This window comes from Alosa pseudoharengus, unplaced genomic scaffold, assembly GCF_046254945.1.
Source record: "Alosa pseudoharengus isolate Yale_2024_CS ecotype anadromous, Long Island Sound unplaced genomic scaffold, YU_APseudo_1.1 YU_APseudo_1.1_scf_22, whole genome shotgun sequence".
NCBI lineage: Eukaryota > Metazoa > Chordata > Actinopteri > Clupeiformes > Clupeidae > Alosa > Alosa pseudoharengus.
In genome coordinates, this window is record NW_027468680.1 from 7,302,247 (window position 1) to 7,319,746 (window position 17,500).

Sequence of the window (17,500 nt, forward strand, 5' to 3'; positions counted from 1 at the left end):
CAAGGGCATGGTGCAATAAATCCTTTTAAAAGTAACACACAAGAGACATTTTTAACTCACACCCAAAATACTTCATAAAGTACTTGAGTGAGCGGGCCTATATTGCTGAAACAAACATGCCCCATCCCAACTTTTTTACGAGGGTTTACGGGATTTGTATATTATCACATTCTGTTTTTATTCACACACACACACACACACACACACACACACACACACACGCATATGCATATGCATACTCACATAGACCCACAGCCACTGGGGTCCACCACTCTAAACTCTGTTTGAGAGTTTGCCATCATTTGGGCTTCCTGCACTGTAATCCCAGAGATGTGTCTGGTATTCGTGGAGGTTTCAGGAAAATGCAATGTGACAATAGGGGCTAAGCCATGCCAGAGAGGCTGTTTGAATTGCCCCCCGTCTCTCTCAGTGCAGAGAGAGCAGCTCTCGGGGTGGGGATATGTCCAGTGCTTTTTACCTCGCAGGGTTGGTCAGATGCACACATGCTGTGTTTACTCTCACAGGTTATGGAAGCATAAATGTTATTGTTTTCACACACACAGGGTTACTTTCACACACACAGGGTTACTTTCACACACACATTCAGTGTGTACGGTAGGCGGTGTTATTGTTTTCAGTGCACAGGGTTACTTTCACACACACACACACATTCAGTGTGTACGGTAGGCGGTGTTATTGTTTCAGTGCACAGGGTTACTTTCACACACACACATACAGAGTGTACGGTGGGCGGTGGTAGTGAAGTCACTAAAGAACTTGGCTCACATGCCGTAGCCACAACAAACAAAAGAAATAAATCAAAAGAGTTGTGGGTTCAATTCCTCAATGTCACCGTTATACCCTTCAGCAAGGCACTTCATCCTGAGTTGCTCCAGGAAGACTGGCCTATCTGTAAATTGCTTTGGATGACAGCGTAAGCTTTATGTATAAATAGGTAAAAAAATAAATAAAATGCACTACCGTTCAAAAGTTTGGAGTCACTTAGAAATGTCCTTGTTTTCTTCATTATATTGTAAATGACTTGTAGAAAGACATTGCTGATCTTTAATGCAATATCTACATAAGTATACAGATGCCCTTTATCAGCAACCATTCATCCAATGTTCCAAAGGCACATTCTGTTTACTAATCTGATATCATTTTAAGAGGCTAACTGAGAAAAAAACATTTGACAACCCTTTTGCAATTATGTAAGCACATAATTTAATCGGAAAACTGCTGGATTAAAAAAACAATGCAACTGATCTCAGCTGGTATCTGTCTATAATGGAGTGGAATGGAAATTTCTAAGTGACTCCAAACTTTTTGACCGGCGGTGTACTGTATATCACATTGCACAGGGTTGAGGTGCATACAGTGCAGGGATCTGGTGCAGAGGCAATCGTCTTCACCATGCTAGCTGAACCGCACTAACTTGTCTTATGTCACAGTTATGTAATCCTGTGAAAGACTCAAAGTGCGCCTTCTCAGGGGTGTTGGGGAGGACAGACTTTCAGATAGGCCAAGATTGCAGAAACGGGATCACTGAAATCTCACTTTTATTGGGAAGATAGAACAGCAACATTGCACTTAGGATATCATCGATTTCACTTGTACTGTACGTCATGAGTTTTGGAGTTTCCCTTTACCAGTGTGGTGTGTTGTAAGGCGTGCTGATGCAAATCACCACATTGTTTCACCAGTTTGCATCCTCTACAAAGTTTTGTGTCCTAGTTCACAGTCTGAACTGGCACAGTGTGTTTTATTTTTACATGGTCTTTTCTAGCCGTCCCTTTAGGGTGTGTGTCTCTCTCTCTCTCTCTCTCTCTCTCTCTCTCTCCCTCCCCCTCCTCCCCCCTAACTGTCTTCTCTCTCTCTCTCTCTGTCTGTCTGTCTGTCTGTCTGCCTGTCTGTCTGTCTGTCTGTCTGTCTATCTATCTCTATCTCTATCTCTATCTATGTATCTCTATCTATGTATCTCTCTCTCTCTCACCCTCACTGCCCCCCTCCTTTCTCTTCCCTGCTTATTTCACCTCTCCACTCACTGTCACACTTTCTTTCTTAATGTGTTCATGTCCCCGTTCCTGTGTCCTTTCTTACTCTGTGTGTGTGCTCAGGTGAGCGTGAGGCTCTGCTGGGACACCTGTCTCACATGCTGTCCTCGGCGTCGGCGGAGACGTCGGTGCACTTTGAGATGGCCAGCTTCGTGGACGAGGGCCTGCTGTCGGACCTGCTGGATCTGGTCATCCCTCACGCCGACTCGCTGGGCATGAACGAGCAGGAGCTGCCCAACCTGCTGAGCCTGTTCCGCGGCGCCAACGTGACGGTGCTGTCCGACCCCAACCCGCGCGTGGCCACCGTGCTGGACCAGATGCGCGAGCTCTACCGGCTGGTGAACGAGCAGCACCGCGAGTCGGGCCTGGGCCGCGCGCTGACCCGTCTCCACGTGCACACGCTGGCCTTCCAGGCCATGATCGTGACGCGCGGCTCGCAGTGGAAGAACACCATGTCGGCCACGGCCAAGGCCTCGCTGGTCGCCAACCGCCACGTGTGCGGCTCCTCGGACATCGACCCCAGCAAGGCGCGCCTCATCATGGACGAGTCGTTCTCGGTGAGCCGCCAGGAGGGCAGCCCGCGCATCCCGCTGCAGGAGACGCGGCCCGTGTCGTGCTGGGACGAGGGCGACTACCAGATCTGCGTGGCGCCCGTCCTCGTCTGCACCGAGGTCTACCAGACTGCGGGCGGCGGGGACAACATCTCCGCTGCTGGCCTCGTGCTGCAAATCTGATCGGCCCTGATTGGTTGATTGGTGGAACGGGGACTTTGTGTCGTGACGACAGCAACCTGGCAACGGCGCTCCCCCACTGCCCAACCCTGTCAGACATTTAATTTCCCCTGAAAATATGAAGATTTTATGGTTTTTTGTTTGTTTTAAGTTTGTTTTATTTGTTTCTTCTACAGTTTTAGTGCAATACAGATGCATGTATAGTCCAGCGGTAGTGTCTATAGTTCTTGCTGACCTCAGCTTTGGGGGTTGTGAGGCTCTCACATTGTCCTTTATACAACATTTCAACTTGTCTTTGGAGTTTTCAAACATATCATGTAAATTATCATTGTTTCAATTCCTTGTTGTCAGGATCAGTTTTAAATCACCACTAAATCCGAACCACTCAACACTAAAGTGTGTTTGGGGCCACGATTCATTCTGCAATGACCACTGCTGGTTGTGGTCCTGACTTTAGCCACAGGGCTCATATTGTGTTATGTTATGATGAATTGTCTTCATTCTTTTTCTTGTGACCACCCATGCAGTGGAGCAGAGAAATTACTGTTGCTTGTTTGATCAGGTTGCAACCTGAAGGTCAAAACAGCTGAAATTTGGTTGACCCCCACCTGTGGTGTGAAGTCTCAGGTGATGCGAGTAATGGCTTGCTCTCCTGGCTGTCTTAATTGAAATTCTAAAGTGTCCTTCTACTTTTGTTTGGGACTTGCATCTTTTTTCTCAAGTCACAAGGGAATGGAGGCTTTCTGTATCAATAGGGCCCATAGTATGCTAATCAACACAGACCTTTTATCTCAGTGTCCACACTTCCTACCACCACACACCACATGTCTTCATTCTAGAACATTCCATTTCTCCCATTCCATTATGTGTGTTCCAAATCATCTGCATCCCATTGTTCAGGTTATTCTTTGACTGAATATGTGTTTTAAGTCGGGTAAAATAGGGGAAGCAGCATGTGTGTGTGATTCAGAATGTTTTAAAGGGATAGGTGTAAGGTAATCTTCTTTCCCAAGGCTTTTACAAATGGTCTTGACATTTACTTTGTTTTAGAAATCACTTTGCATAATTTTGCATCTTTTTTTTGCATCTTGCATAATGTGAAAATGTTGTTTTTAAATGGAAATGTCTTCTCTGATGCTGTGTCTTCTGGTAAGCTCGTTGCATGAGTTCTTCTCTAACGATTTGTTGAAGTGAAGCACCCAGTGAGTGGAGAGGAGGGAGAGATTCTCCTTATCTCACATGTAACAGGCATTTGTACTCTGATGATGACCCTGAGCTTTAGAAAACCTTGATGACTGACAAAAAATGCAGCTACAGTTTACAGTGCACTCTGGGTCAAGAAGGTGTTTGTTTTCTTCTTTCTCTCTCTCTCTCTCTCTCTCTCTCTCTCTCTCTCTCTCTCTCTCTCTCCCCTCCTCCCCCCCTCTCTTTCTCTCTGTGTCACATTTGTCATCGACTGCATATATATATATATATATATATATATATAGCGCCTACCTCTTGTGCCTGTTCGGAGAAGAGGAAAATAAATATAGTGCAGCATTTGTGATGCCCAAGCTGTTTACTCCCAGAACTACTCTTGTTGGGACTGATCAGCAGAAAGCTAGGCTAACTATAGATGTCATATTAAGAGTCTTCATTGCAGAGCGCTGTAGGCTGGGGGACCACAGAAGCGCCTCGTCTCGGCTGGACGAGGGCTGTTAGGATGTCGGGTGGGGTGGGCGCACGCTGTGTCCAGTCGGATGTCCACCTGTTTTTATTTTTACTTCTCAGGGATCGGCGATGTGCACGGCTGCTTCAGCCACAAGTACTTGACTGCAGTAAAACCCACTGAGCTGCTTTTGCATGAGAACAGCTGCCACCAACACTTGCTCCTCTGTGTGTGTGTGTGCTTGTGTGCATATGTGTGTGTGTGTGTGTGTGTGTGTATGCGTGCTTGCATGCGTGTGTGCATATGTTTGTGTGTGTGTGTGTGTATGCGTGCTTGCATGCGTGTGTGCATATGTTTGTGTGTGTGTGTGTGTGTATGCGTGCTTGCATGCGTGTGTGCATATGTTTGTGTGTGTGTGTGTGTGTGTATGCGTGCTTGTGTGCATATGTTTGTGTGTGTGTGTGTGTGTGTATGCGTGCTTGCATGCGTGTGTGCATATGTTTGTGTGTGTGTGTGTGTGTATGCGTGCTTGCTTGCATGCGTGTGTGCATATGTTTGTGTGTGTGTGTATGCGTGCTTGCATGCGTGTGTGCATATGTTTGTGTGTGTGTGTGTGTGTGCGTGCTTGCATGCGTGTGTGCATATGTTTGTGTGTGTGTGTTTGTGTTTGTATGTGTGCTTGTGTGCATATGTTTGTGTGTGTGTATATGCGTGCTTGTGTGCGTGCGTGCGTGCATGCACTTGTGTGTGTGTCTAGGCCTGTGTGTGCCTATGTTGTATGTATCTATTACATGCAGGCTAGCAGTGTGAGAGTACAGAGTACAGAGTGTGAGGTATGGATTTACAGACCACTGGTCAGGAAAGGAAATGCTATTTATAGGACCCTGGCAGACCAGAGCACCTCTAGGTACTTACTGTTGCCTCTTCATAACCACATGAATTACATCTCACTTATTACAGATGACATCCAAGGCTGTCTTCCTCAGAAACACCTTTGGTGTAGCCACAGAACTTTATCTAATCCGAATCTTGGGGAGTTGCTTTAAGGAACAGATGTGTCCAGTCCGGGTCAGGTGTTACTGGACGGCTGCCTCTGTTTTCGGATCTGCCCTATTTATTTACCTAGTTCCTATTGTGCTGCTGTGACATAGAGAGCTTCTAAGTCTGCCTGTCTGCCTGTCTGTCTGCCTGCCTGCCTGTGCGTGTCCACAACAGGCTTGGACAGGAGATGTGTGTTTGTGAACGAACAGCACGGACCGATCAGAAGGCAATAAAGATTACCACATTCCACTTCTCTCGTGCCTGCGTGATGTTTTGTGTCTTGGGTTTTAAAGCATTGTTTGTTTGCTCCAAGGGGCGAATATTAAGAGTGTGGTGTAGATGGCCATAGATCCATATTTAAAGATGGATTTCATTTAGGAAAAGAAATAATTGAAAATGCCATTTTTGTTTGTAGTCCTATTCGCTTTGGACAAAAGCGTCCGCTAAATTGCATAACCATAACCATCAATGCTAATGTTTTCCTAAAGAGCAGAGAATTGTGTTGTTCATCAGAAGGATTGCTTTTCTTTGGCCTGGATATCTGCCGAGGTAGGAGGGATGCATCCTCTCAGGTCAAGTAGCCTATGTAGTCCCATTTTGGTCTCATTACTGCACAATGGAGTTTGTCCATTATTACTACTGCTAGCCTACGGTATGTCTGACCCAAACACATCTCTCCTTTTTACCCTGACCCCAAGACTAACCCTTCTTCTTTGGCCCTTGAAAGTGTACCAAAGTGGTCGGCAGATATTACATATGAACTCAAAATATAGTGAGCAAATGTTAACAATAATAACAATAATAACAGAACAATAATAAACATTTTAAAGTAGAAGTGTAATAATGATATGGAAATAATAGTCATATTTATGCTAAACTTTATACAAAAAAATATTAATCAGAACATGCTCAGACAATATTAAGAATTGTTGATCATGCTTTGACCATTCCCTTTATATTCCACAGGATTGTAGGCAATGAAGATCTTTGGTCTGTTTCATTAGACCTAGGCCTACAAAAAGACATATTCAAATATTCACTGGTAAATTTGTATTACTGTATGTTAAGACTGTTAGGCAGAAGTTACCTTTTGGAAGCTAACATCTGTAGCTTCTATGTTTTATTTAGAGCCTTAATGTTTCAGAATATGTTTGATAACGTGGTTTATGCCTATTTAATATCTAAAATGACCAATGTACTGTGAGTGTACAATGTAGGCTAGGCTAGCCTACAATCTACAGTGGTGTGGCGGTACCTAACCTTGAATTTGTCGCCCCCTGGTGGTTATAGTTCATCAGTGAAACTGATTCTTGAAACGCACTGCATTCTCTTCGAACAAGCACTAATCCATTGAGAAAATCTTTGAGATTAAAAGGTGAATGTAAATAGGTCTACATTTTGTTTCATAACATTCCACATGGAATGATTTTGTGTTTATATTCAAACAGACTAATCCACCGAGATTATTCAAATGCCGCTTCTGTCAGAACTTGCTTTGGTCTTTCCACTTTTGCAGAAATGTTTCGTTTGGTTCCCCCCCCCACACACACACACACACACACCCCAAGGCTCCAAAATCTAATAACCAAAATATAAGATTTGCACATAATGTATTCTCATATTGCTTTAGTGTTGCTGGACTGGTGCATATTATGTATTTGAATTTCCCCTTTAATGTACCCTGAAAACTCCAGAGTTCTCGCAAGAGCATAATTTGAATTGTCTCTGCGAGACACTGGCAATGAGTAATGATGCACGTTTCTTTTACCACTTGTATTGCGGGGAGCCAATCACAATCACAATCGAAGTCCGGAATCAGTCAGTAAACGTTGGTCGGTATGTGTTATCCAATTGCGTGCAGTGAGTCTAATGCACGCTTGGTGCCGCCCCTCCAGTTTGGCCATTACGTGGCCAGACCTTAATCTTTCTAGAATCTCTAGGCTACCTTTTTAAGGCACATTGTAAACAATTATTAACATCCATATGAATTATGTGCATCATGTTGTCACTTCAGGTACCGAATTTAGTAGGCTAATGTATACTTTTTTGATCCTGTGAGGGAAATTTGGTCTCTGCATTTAACCCAATCGGTGAATTAGTGAAACACAAACAGCACACACTAATCCCGGCACAGTGAGCTGCCTGCTACAATGGAGCAGTGAGGGGATGGGTGCCTTGCTCAAGGGCACTTCAGCCGCGACCCACTGGTCGGGGCTCGAACCGGCAACCCCCCGGTTACAAGTCCAGAGTGCTAACCAGTGGGCCACGGCTGCCCCCCTATTCTACTATTCTAGGCTATTCTCCTTTATTTTCATTGTTTATTTTCATTAGACTATTGGTTTAATTGCCATTATTGTCTATTATTACTATTCTTCATAATAGTCTTACCAACATTTGTAATTGTTCACTGTTAAATTGAACTATTGGATTGTTTTTATTTGTATCTCGCTTTGGACTAAAACGCACACTCTCACACCATTACCCCCCCCACACACACACACACACACACACACACTCACAAGCACACATGTGCACAATAACAAACACACACTATGCACACACTCATTTACATGCACAAAAGTAGGGGATGGAGTAGGAGATGCAATTAATTCATTTTATTCTTAAAGATGGCATTTACACACAACGAAAAGACCAAAGCATCGAGAATGCAAAATTCATTTGAAAATGCAACATGCATGCAAAAATATAGCCTACATTATTTATATTAATTAAATGTAAGTGCTCATTGTTTACATGGTGCAGGGAAGGTAATAACCTCCGCTCAAATATACAAGTACTGAGTTTCTGTATAGCGTCAATCTGTTTGGTGCCATGTGTTGGTCCTATGCCATAGAGCCATTGTCCATGGTGCATCCGCATTTCTCCACGATCATGTTCGGAAATTCGGCCACCTCGATTTCTGTATGGTCTCCTCTCTTCACAAGGTACATGATGGGCAGTGGCGCGCTTTCCACGACCGCGCACGTCCGCTGTCCGTATGCATAACTGCGCTTGGGCTGCTTGCATCCCCCGGCGCATCGGAAGGCCTGGTACCCGACGGGTTCAATGATCCAGTACTGCGTCAAGCTCATCTCTCGGAAGTTGATGAAGTGCTCCTCTCTGCAGCACATGCCGTTTCCTTTGCCAGATTTGCAGTCTCCTCTAGACCTATAGGCGGACAAAGAGGTAAACATTTAAGACATGATTGGAACAAAAACGGTAACGTCGTTTATGTTATAGGCTGACTTCGAAGCTTGATTTTCCTTGGTATGTGGTGCATGCACTAAAAGTGCTTACCCAAATTCTTCCAAGTCCAGGGTGAACAGGACTAGTTCTGGTTTTCTAGTGCTGGCGCTGGAGGGATCTTCAGTAGCAAAGCGCACAGTCCGCGCCATCTCTGCAGCGTAGGTGCCAGGCCTTTCACCTTCGATCCACACTTCCAGGTCCAATGGAGTTTTACGCTCGGTTTTAGACCAGTACTGAACTGCTTGCGTCACATCAAAGCTTATCCATCCAGACTCGTGAATTGGTACCAACCTGTCAATGCAATGAAAAGAGAATAGTTATTATCTTAGATCATTGTCCAGTCATTTAGCTTACCAGAAGTAGCACCCCAGCTCAGTAAAAACGCGCGGTGGAAATTGGGGTTACCTTGAGTCTACAAGTGAAGTCCTGTTTTTGGCATTCGCCAGAGTTTCAACCCAGTAGATGCTCACACGGGCGTTTTTGATTGGTCTGTTGCTCTTCTTCTGCAGAATGGGCATTTTGCGCGACGTTTTGTACAGTTTCAGTTCGGCCATGGTGACCTCACTGTTCTCTGGAATTCTGCTATCCATGCCAAAGGAAATGCGCTGTCGTGTCGTGTCCGAATACATGACCTCTCCAGAAATGTCTGTGTATAACAAAGATAAAAGAGTGACATTTATTATTAGGTATTAAATGCATGTAATACGTATTAGGCTACATCTGAACAAAACAGGGTTGTGCAACATGATGCATATGATGCGCAAACCTACCTGCGCTTCCATGAACGCCACGCAGAATCCCGGCCAGGCTGGGAACAGACCGACGCCTGCGTTTGTTGTGGAGCTTAAGCATGGAGAGGTACTTGTTCTTGATGTGAGCCGGAACAACAACATTCTCCAAATCCCTCTTCTGGATCCTTGGGAGTTCCGTGAGGCCGAGTTTCTGCAGCATGGCGTCTCTCATGTCTTCTTCTGTAAAACCCACAGTGTAGGACAAGAGAGAGGCGAGGAACAGTAACATCACTAAAGCGTCCATCCTTCAAGTGTGGGAGAGTTCTTGGTGTTCACCGGTGTTGTGTGCTGATGTCCTGTCCTATCCCGCGGCTTTATATCTACCGCGTGCCACCCTCGACGGGCACTTAGCACGTTCCAAATGGGGGTGGCGACCAATGTCAGACGTGAAGACTTCAAAGTCACGATCCATTTGGGGACTAATGGCTCACCGTTAACCTAGTAAGCACTGTGTTATCCCCTAATCGAAACGTCTGATTTTTCATCAATATTAACAATATTATTATACTTATTTTTTATTTATTTTAAGTTAATATGGACCTACTCGAGCTGGTCTAGGCCTATACAAATAAATCCACATCAGGATCCTGCTGATTTATATGTGAAAATAACCATCCTCAAGTTCACTTTTTAAAATGACATTTACAGTGACCTGAATGTTCTCCACCTAACAAGTAGGCTAACCTAAAACATACAAAATCCATGGATGCATTAATGATTTTGTTCCTTTTTGCATGTGTAATATACGCATATGTGCTTCAGACATAATTGTTCATTTGGACGAGACGTTCCCTAAATACTGATGTCTGGTCCATTCACTTCTGGTGCTTTAAGGGTTCGTTATGGATAAGGTTGAAGTGTGTGTATTCTCAAATAAGTAACCTTTTCAGGGGAGAAATTATGAGGTAGTCAGACGTTAATGTCATGGGTGGGTGGGCGCACTGATGTGGATTGGGGTGGCCGTTCGCAGAGGGGTGATTATCTGTTACTATTGCAGGATCCACCTTGCCTTTTTTGTCGCTGTGGCGGAGATAGGCTACACAGGTCCGTGTGTTCCAAAAGGACTCCTCGCAGACTTTGTGTATTGGCGAACCAGCCGCGGCTCTTGAGATGTCGGACTCAGGGGACACAGGAAGACCTGATGACTGATCAACACAAGTCAGACATCTAACTAAATACGCTCACACAGCATGTTAATCACGTTATTAGTGGTATTTATTTGTTGAGGTGGGGAATATGCATGATTCAACATGTAATGTTTTAACAGTCAACATGTTAGTAATAGAGGCAAAATACTGCTTGTGTGGTCACTATTAACCATGTAAATGCATTTTCACTTTTACTTGTTATGAGCGGAATTGGAGTAAGAGCAGCCAGCTGCTCTTGTTGCCTGCTGTTGCCGACTTTACAAACCACTAGAGCAGCAGGATGGCGACTGAGCACTCTCATCGTTTAAATATGTATAGCCATTGTTTGGAGTTGTGGCCGTAAAGGAGACTAAATAGTCTATGAATAGGCAGGCTATGTTTATACTGTTACCAAAAAGGACATTAATGTCGTTTTATTAATGTCATGCCACTGACAATGATAAACAATTGAAACATATTGCATGGCAAGCATTTTCCTAAAAATTATATCATTCAGACATAAAATATGCACCCACAGACAAAAAGGGAAAATTGAATATTTGATCCTATTAATTGCATTTAGTTTCACACTAATCTCAGGTCATTAATCACTGACATTTGTAGGACTGTTCTAATCTCCCGTTTGACACCTCTGTGCTTTGATACGGCTAAAGATGATGCCCGAGGCAATACACAAAGTCGCTCATTAGTAGATCCAGACCTAACGTAAGACTTGACAGTCGCTCCTCTATCCATGTCGACTGAAAGCGGCTCATGAGGTGAAAGCAAACACTGCCAATGGCTTCACCCCTTTTAATCAAAATGGCCAATTCCCTGGCCTTACATACAACACGGGAGGTGTTAATGAACATTTTGCATTTGCATAACAACATTTGTCATCTGAAACGGGCAAGTATCGTCCAGCGCATGTCAAAGTTGTGGTATTACGGTTTCTTATGTTCATGTTGTGATTAGGCTACTTATTTCAACCTTTCAATCTTTTTTACGGGGTTTATCTGGGTGGATAGTTTTTAGTTTTTTAGTTTTTTTAAATAGTTTTTTTTTTTAGAACCTAAATCCTGAGAAATATTTCATAAGCAAAGAATATATATTTTCATCTTTGTTAGACCAAATCTCTGGGGCCATTGCACTTTTACACTTGAGCATAACATTATCTTGACCTGGACAATACACAATACAGACCACCAACACCTTTGCTTAAACAAGTGTCTCAACAACCTTGGTTAATAATTACTTACACTATTTTGAATACTCACCAATTATAGTTTAAGCATGAAGAAGACAACGTAGTGGCTTAAACTCAGATCTCTAGCAAGTTTGTTCCCCTTGGCAGATGGTCCTTATAATTAGGAGGGGTTCCAGTTGCATATTTACAGATGAGACCACGTAGGGACTAGATCATGAAGTTGGTCACTTTAAGCTGACCACAAGTAGGCCTAACAATATTTCAATAACCAAGTAAACATTTCAAAATATTTTAACATTTGTGGAGATATGCAAAGATGCTATCTTAGAGTCCACATACATTTGCTCATCCACATACCTGTAGTGGTCTATACCTGCAAATGACCCATCATAGATTACCTTTCACAGCTTTGATGTCTTTGCAGAGGACCTCATGAACTCATTAAGGTGTGGTGTCTAGTGGGTTTGGCCTGTTGGCTAGACACTGAACAATACTTCAGGGGAACACACAAAGGCCATCTCTGCAAATTAATTTGTCTTTATCCCTGCCATTCTCGTCTCCCCTCTGTACTGGACATTACAAATATCCTCAGTATTTTCTTGTATATTCCATCCTTCTCCTGTCCATTCGTTATGTTTGTTGACCTTGTGTGACCCAATATAAGTTGCGTTATCATTATGGAATTATGGTTTAAAATATGTGATGTTATTACTCACCAAGCAATCTAGGATTTCATATACATAACACCTTATGCTATGATGTTTATGGTCTTGTTTATGTATGCTATATGTTGTACCTGCTGTGAAGTCTTGTTTGTGTGTGCTAGATCTATATGTTTGTGGGGCCAAAGATGAATTTCCACAGCAGTGGACAATAAAGACTTCTGTTCTATTCTATTGATGATGATGATGATGATGGTGATCACAGAAGTACAGAAATACAGTATTCAGAAGCTGTCTGGAAAACAGAAAAGGTTTGCATTTTGGACTGCAGCCACTAGGGGGACAACCTCTTAGACAGTACACCATTAATTTGAGAGTCTGCTTCTTTGAGAGTGAGGGGAAGTGTGACAACACAATAGGGCCACTGGACAGCCCTTCATTTGCCCCAGACAGGAGACACACTAACCAGCTCAAATAAGGTTGCACAGTCTGGACACTGCCTGGCCTTAGATGGACTGCCCACTCTCTGTAATCTAATGCATACTTTTTACATTTACATTTGGCAGACGCTTTTACCCAAAGTGACTTACATACGTCAATTATTACAAGGGTCTTCACGGAGCAACTCAGTGTAAAGTGCAGCAAGGAATCGAACCCACAACTTTTTCTGCATGCTATAGCCCGGCTCGTTATCCACTGCGCTACCACTGCCCTGCCAACTTTCATACTGCCAAACACACTGATGCATGCTATTAACAGATGCATACTGCTCTGCATATTTATTCATAGTTTTCTGGAAACGTTAAGAGAATGTTAGATTCCCTGCATACTGCTGCATCCCGAGATGCACTGATGAAGCATATGTATGATAAATTAATAAACAAAATCAAATGAATAAACTTGTAGGTGCACTGTGGAAATGGTGCACACCCATACTGTGATTCATGCATGCATGAGGTTCATATAAATGCATGCATTACCTACCACAAAGCATTGCATATGACAACACTAAGTTGCTCTCTCTATCTGAGCTGTCCAAGGAAATTCTGCATGTCTGTGTGTATGCCTCATTCTGGGGTGTGTGTGTATTGTAATCCAAAGTATTAACTGACTAGATATTTATTGAGTTTTCAGTTCCCACAAGTACCAGTGGGTTGAAGCCAGTCGCCCTGCCATTCCAGTGTACTCAAAGCAGATGGCTCTCTTGATCAGGTTTATAGACATCGGAGTTTAAGTCAGAAGTCAACAGTCTGTCAATACTCTGACTTGTGCATCTTCTTCCTGTGATTAGTAAAGCAATTATCTATCTATCTATCTATCTATCTATCTATCTATCTATCTATGTTTATCTATGTTTAATGTGTCTCAATACTGGGGCAAAAACATTTTCATGTCGTATTTTCATTTACTGTAATTGTCACTTACATTCAGGGGTATAGTGGTAAAAAAAGAGGTTTGTGCCATGCAGTATCAGATTTTTAAAAAAACATTTAGACCATGTTTGATGATGGTGGAGGTTATTGTCCAATGTGTATAACCATACCAGTAAATGGTTCCTAGAGTGTTGATGAGTGTACATATGAGTGTACATAGGGGCAGCCGTGGCCCACAGGTTAGCACTCCGGACCTGTAACCGGAGAGTTGCTGGTTCGAGCCCCGACCAGTAGGCACGGCTGAAGTTTGAGCAAGGCACCTAACCCCTCACTGCTCCCTGAGTGCCGCTGTTGTAGCAGGCAGCTCACTGCGCCGGGATTAGTGTGTGCTTCACCTCACTGTGTGTTCACTGTGTGCTGAGTGTGTTTCACTAATTCACGGATTGGGATAAATGCAGAGACCAAATTTTCCTCAGGGGATCAAAAGAGTATATATACTTACTTATATTGTAAATGTGGATAATACAGTGTGATTTTTGAATGTTAAAAGTTGCAATTGGTGAATGTGAACTCTTTTGAGAGGTGGATAAACCCCAATAAGAGATGGATAAACTCTATTTCTGGTGTGTAAACTGTTTTTACTTGGGTTTAGCCTCCACTACATCTCTGCATACATTGTGTTAATTTTGTTATATTTTCTGAAGCATCAGCATCAACAAGGCAGTAAAACCCAGCATTATTTAATACTGAGTAGGCCTATTATAACATAACTAAGATTTAACAAGGTATAAGGTAGCTTTTCTTGCTTAAAGGTGCTATATAAATTCATTTTAATTTGAGTTTTTTCTGGGGTTTTTCCTCTGCATTGCCAAAAAAATGCATTTGGAAGTTCGTATCAATATATTTTCACTGTGCTTTTCAGATGAAAGTGTTGTGCTTCTGCTGCTGCTGCATTGTTATCCCTGGCATTGTTGCAATAGCTATGAAACCATTATTCTGAGAAAAAGAAGCTCTGTCGAGATTTGCCATACACATTTTGTCCTCTAGAGGGCACACTAAGTCTGTAAAAATGGTCATGAAATAGTCATGAAACTATTTGGAAAGTCAACACTAGTACAAAGAGCCATGAAGCAAGTGTTCATTTGGTGTGTTAATAACGTATAATTAACGATTATATTATTTACATAATAAGTAATATTAAGTAAATAAGTAAAATTAATGTAATCAATCACAGCAGCCTTGGTCTATATATTTCCCTTAGTAACCAGTACCATACAGTATATACAACTGTTATCTACTTATGTTATTGCTGCTGTTATTATCAGTTTCTTTTCTTTCCGTTTTTAACTTGATTTACTGATAATTAGATTAGATTAGATTAAACTTTATTGTCATTGTACAGAGTACGTACAAAGACAACAAAATGCAGTTTGCGTCTAAAAAGAAGTGTAAAAAAAGCACAAAAGTGCAATGTGATATACAGTACAAAGTATAGGTAAGTGGTGCATAGACAGGACAATAAATATAGTGCAGTGTAGACAGTATAGGCCTACAGTTGATTAACAGAAGGTGGTTTAGAGTAGTAGCCTATACATTACATATAAATATGTGTAGTGCATAATATGGTTCACAAGGTGGTGTTTAACAAAGTTTAACTAGTTGTACAGTCTTGGATCAATTTTGACTTTTGTCTCTGAAACGATGCTCTCTGGATGCCTCTCCTCCAGTATCCCTACATTCCCTGAAATAAACAGCAGCTGCTATGTGTCGGCCGCCATATTGGTCTGGGATTTTGCTGCACCGCAGTCTGTGGAGAAGCTGGCTCATACGGGGAGGTCGTCAGGAGGCTGGAGTTGCTAGTTGGAGCTACAAGGTTTTGGAAAACGCCGCAAAACCTGCTTTACTCCTTCTGCCATGGACGGCATATAATGTTTTCACGACGAATGGAGCTATTGTTCATCATTATCGTCTTTGGGTACCAATGAAACTTGGCTGACATGGTGAATTGAGATGAAATCGAAGTTCCTTGCTGGACAACCAGGAGAGCTAACATTATTCATACTGATGGACCTAACCCAGCCAGGCGACGTATTAACTCAGCAACTAAGTTAGTCCGGAGTTTTAGTTCAAACCCTCGCGTTTACACTAGGCATATTTCTTATTTATGTAATAAATTAGACTTAATGTTCTGTGTGATTTATCCATGAGCTAATGTAACGTTATTTGATATGTGTTTTAACCACAGTCAGTGTCGCTAACGTTAGATAGCATTGGAGAGCTACAGCCAGAAAAGCTATTCTTCAAACAGACAGTAACGTTAACGTTAACTGAGCTAGCAAAGATACTACGACTAGGTTAAATCATGACAGATTTATTTTGTTAATGCACAGCCTGTTCACTGCACGCAAGTACAGTTGGTGAGTCAAAAAAGACGAATTAAGTTTTTGTCATGAAATTAAATTCAGGAGTAAGTGAGGATATTGACTTGCCCTTGCACTGTTTTGTACCCATAGTTAGTAGCTTGCAAGCTAACTAGCCAACTGCCAGTCTAGTCGCCAAACAAACCAACTGGTCAATGTATTTTAAGTCTGTGATAAGTAACGTTAACGTAGCAAGCGGTAGACAGCTTAGCAGTCTTGGCACATAAGCCGGTGGATAAAAGGACCTAAGAGGCGTAACCACAATGCAGAACCCCGTCAATCAGTAGAATTACGCGTTATTGCCTTTATCACTGGAATAGTTGCGACCTGTCATAACATTTTAAATATGTAACTGGCTGTCTAGAAAATAAACTGCAACAGAAGCCCACCTTTGCTCAACGTGTTAGCTTACTGCTAACGTTAGCTAACTTCAGGGGAATGAGTCGTTTGTGTTAACGTTAGCCAACATAACGTTTATCAACGTGGCTTAGCTAATAGCTTACAGCTACCTCAGTCGCAGAGTAGTAATATCACTCTGGATATTAGGACACCGTTTGTCTGAAGAAACATCCTAGGTTCGAGAGCAAAAATGTCGGGGGAAGTTCGTTTGAAGAAGCTGGAAAAGCTTGTCCTGGATGGCCCTGTTCAGTCCAGCGGACAGTGCTTCAGCGTGGAAACGCTTCTGGATATCCTTATTTGCCTGTACGACGAATGCATCAACTCCCCGCTCCGAAGAGAAAAGAACATATCGGAATTTCTAGAATGGGGTAAGTATTTTCATGGACAGTTTGAAAGTGCAGCCAAACAATACATTAAATATTCCACTCTTTGTTTTTGCAACACCACTTCAAGTCCCATGGACCCTGCAGATATTTCTGAGGCACACACATCTGTGGTACCCACTCAAAACATATGGGCAAGTCTTACACACGCAGTCCTCCCCTGGCCTGTTGTTCTCAACTGTAGCAAAAAGAGTACCAAAGAATCTGATGACTACTGATGTTCTTGGGTAGCAACAACAGCATTAACAGGGGAGTGGTTATGAATCTTGATAACAGGTTGCCACACTAGTGCAGTGCTGTCACCTGTGATAATGGCAGACTAGTCCAACAGAGAGAGGGCTACGGAAACCCAGAGATGCTCAGTGCCCAAAAGGTGAAGCGATCGTCCTTTTCACCTGCCCATACCTGGTTTCAG

The 17,500-nt window shown here is 42.7% G+C and overlaps 3 protein-coding genes across 5 annotated transcripts in view; 2 read left to right on the top strand and 1 right to left on the bottom strand.

The window, feature by feature from the left end:
- adpgk2 (ADP-dependent glucokinase 2) overlaps positions 1-5,726 on the top strand; it is a 13,314-nt gene extending 7,588 nt beyond the window's left edge. The window contains exon 6 of the mRNA XM_076300386.1: positions 2,118-5,726. Within this exon, the coding sequence (XP_076156501.1) occupies positions 2,118-2,788 (671 nt within the window). The 3' untranslated portion in view covers positions 2,789-5,726. The remainder of the gene's footprint in view (positions 1-2,117) is intronic.
- Positions 5,727-8,320: 2,594 nt separating this feature from the next.
- Positions 8,321-9,743, bottom strand: LOC143139524 (left-right determination factor 2-like). Its single transcript, XM_076300106.1, has 4 exons — positions 9,494-9,743; positions 9,129-9,369; positions 8,775-9,014; positions 8,321-8,645 (listed from the first exon to the last, which is right to left on the bottom strand). The coding sequence occupies exons 1-4, from the start codon at positions 9,741-9,743 to the stop codon at positions 8,321-8,323; spliced, it is 1,056 nt and encodes a 351-aa protein (XP_076156221.1).
- Positions 9,744-15,707: 5,964 nt separating this feature from the next.
- Positions 15,708-17,500, top strand: part of cdc42bpaa (CDC42 binding protein kinase alpha (DMPK-like) a) — a 105,635-nt gene continuing 103,842 nt past the window's right edge. For all 3 annotated transcript variants that reach the window (XM_076300387.1, XM_076300390.1, XM_076300389.1), the window contains exon 1: positions 15,708-17,070. In XM_076300387.1, coding sequence (XP_076156502.1) covers positions 16,893-17,070 — 178 coding nt within the window. In that variant the 5' untranslated portion in view covers positions 15,708-16,892. The remainder of the gene's footprint in view (positions 17,071-17,500) is intronic.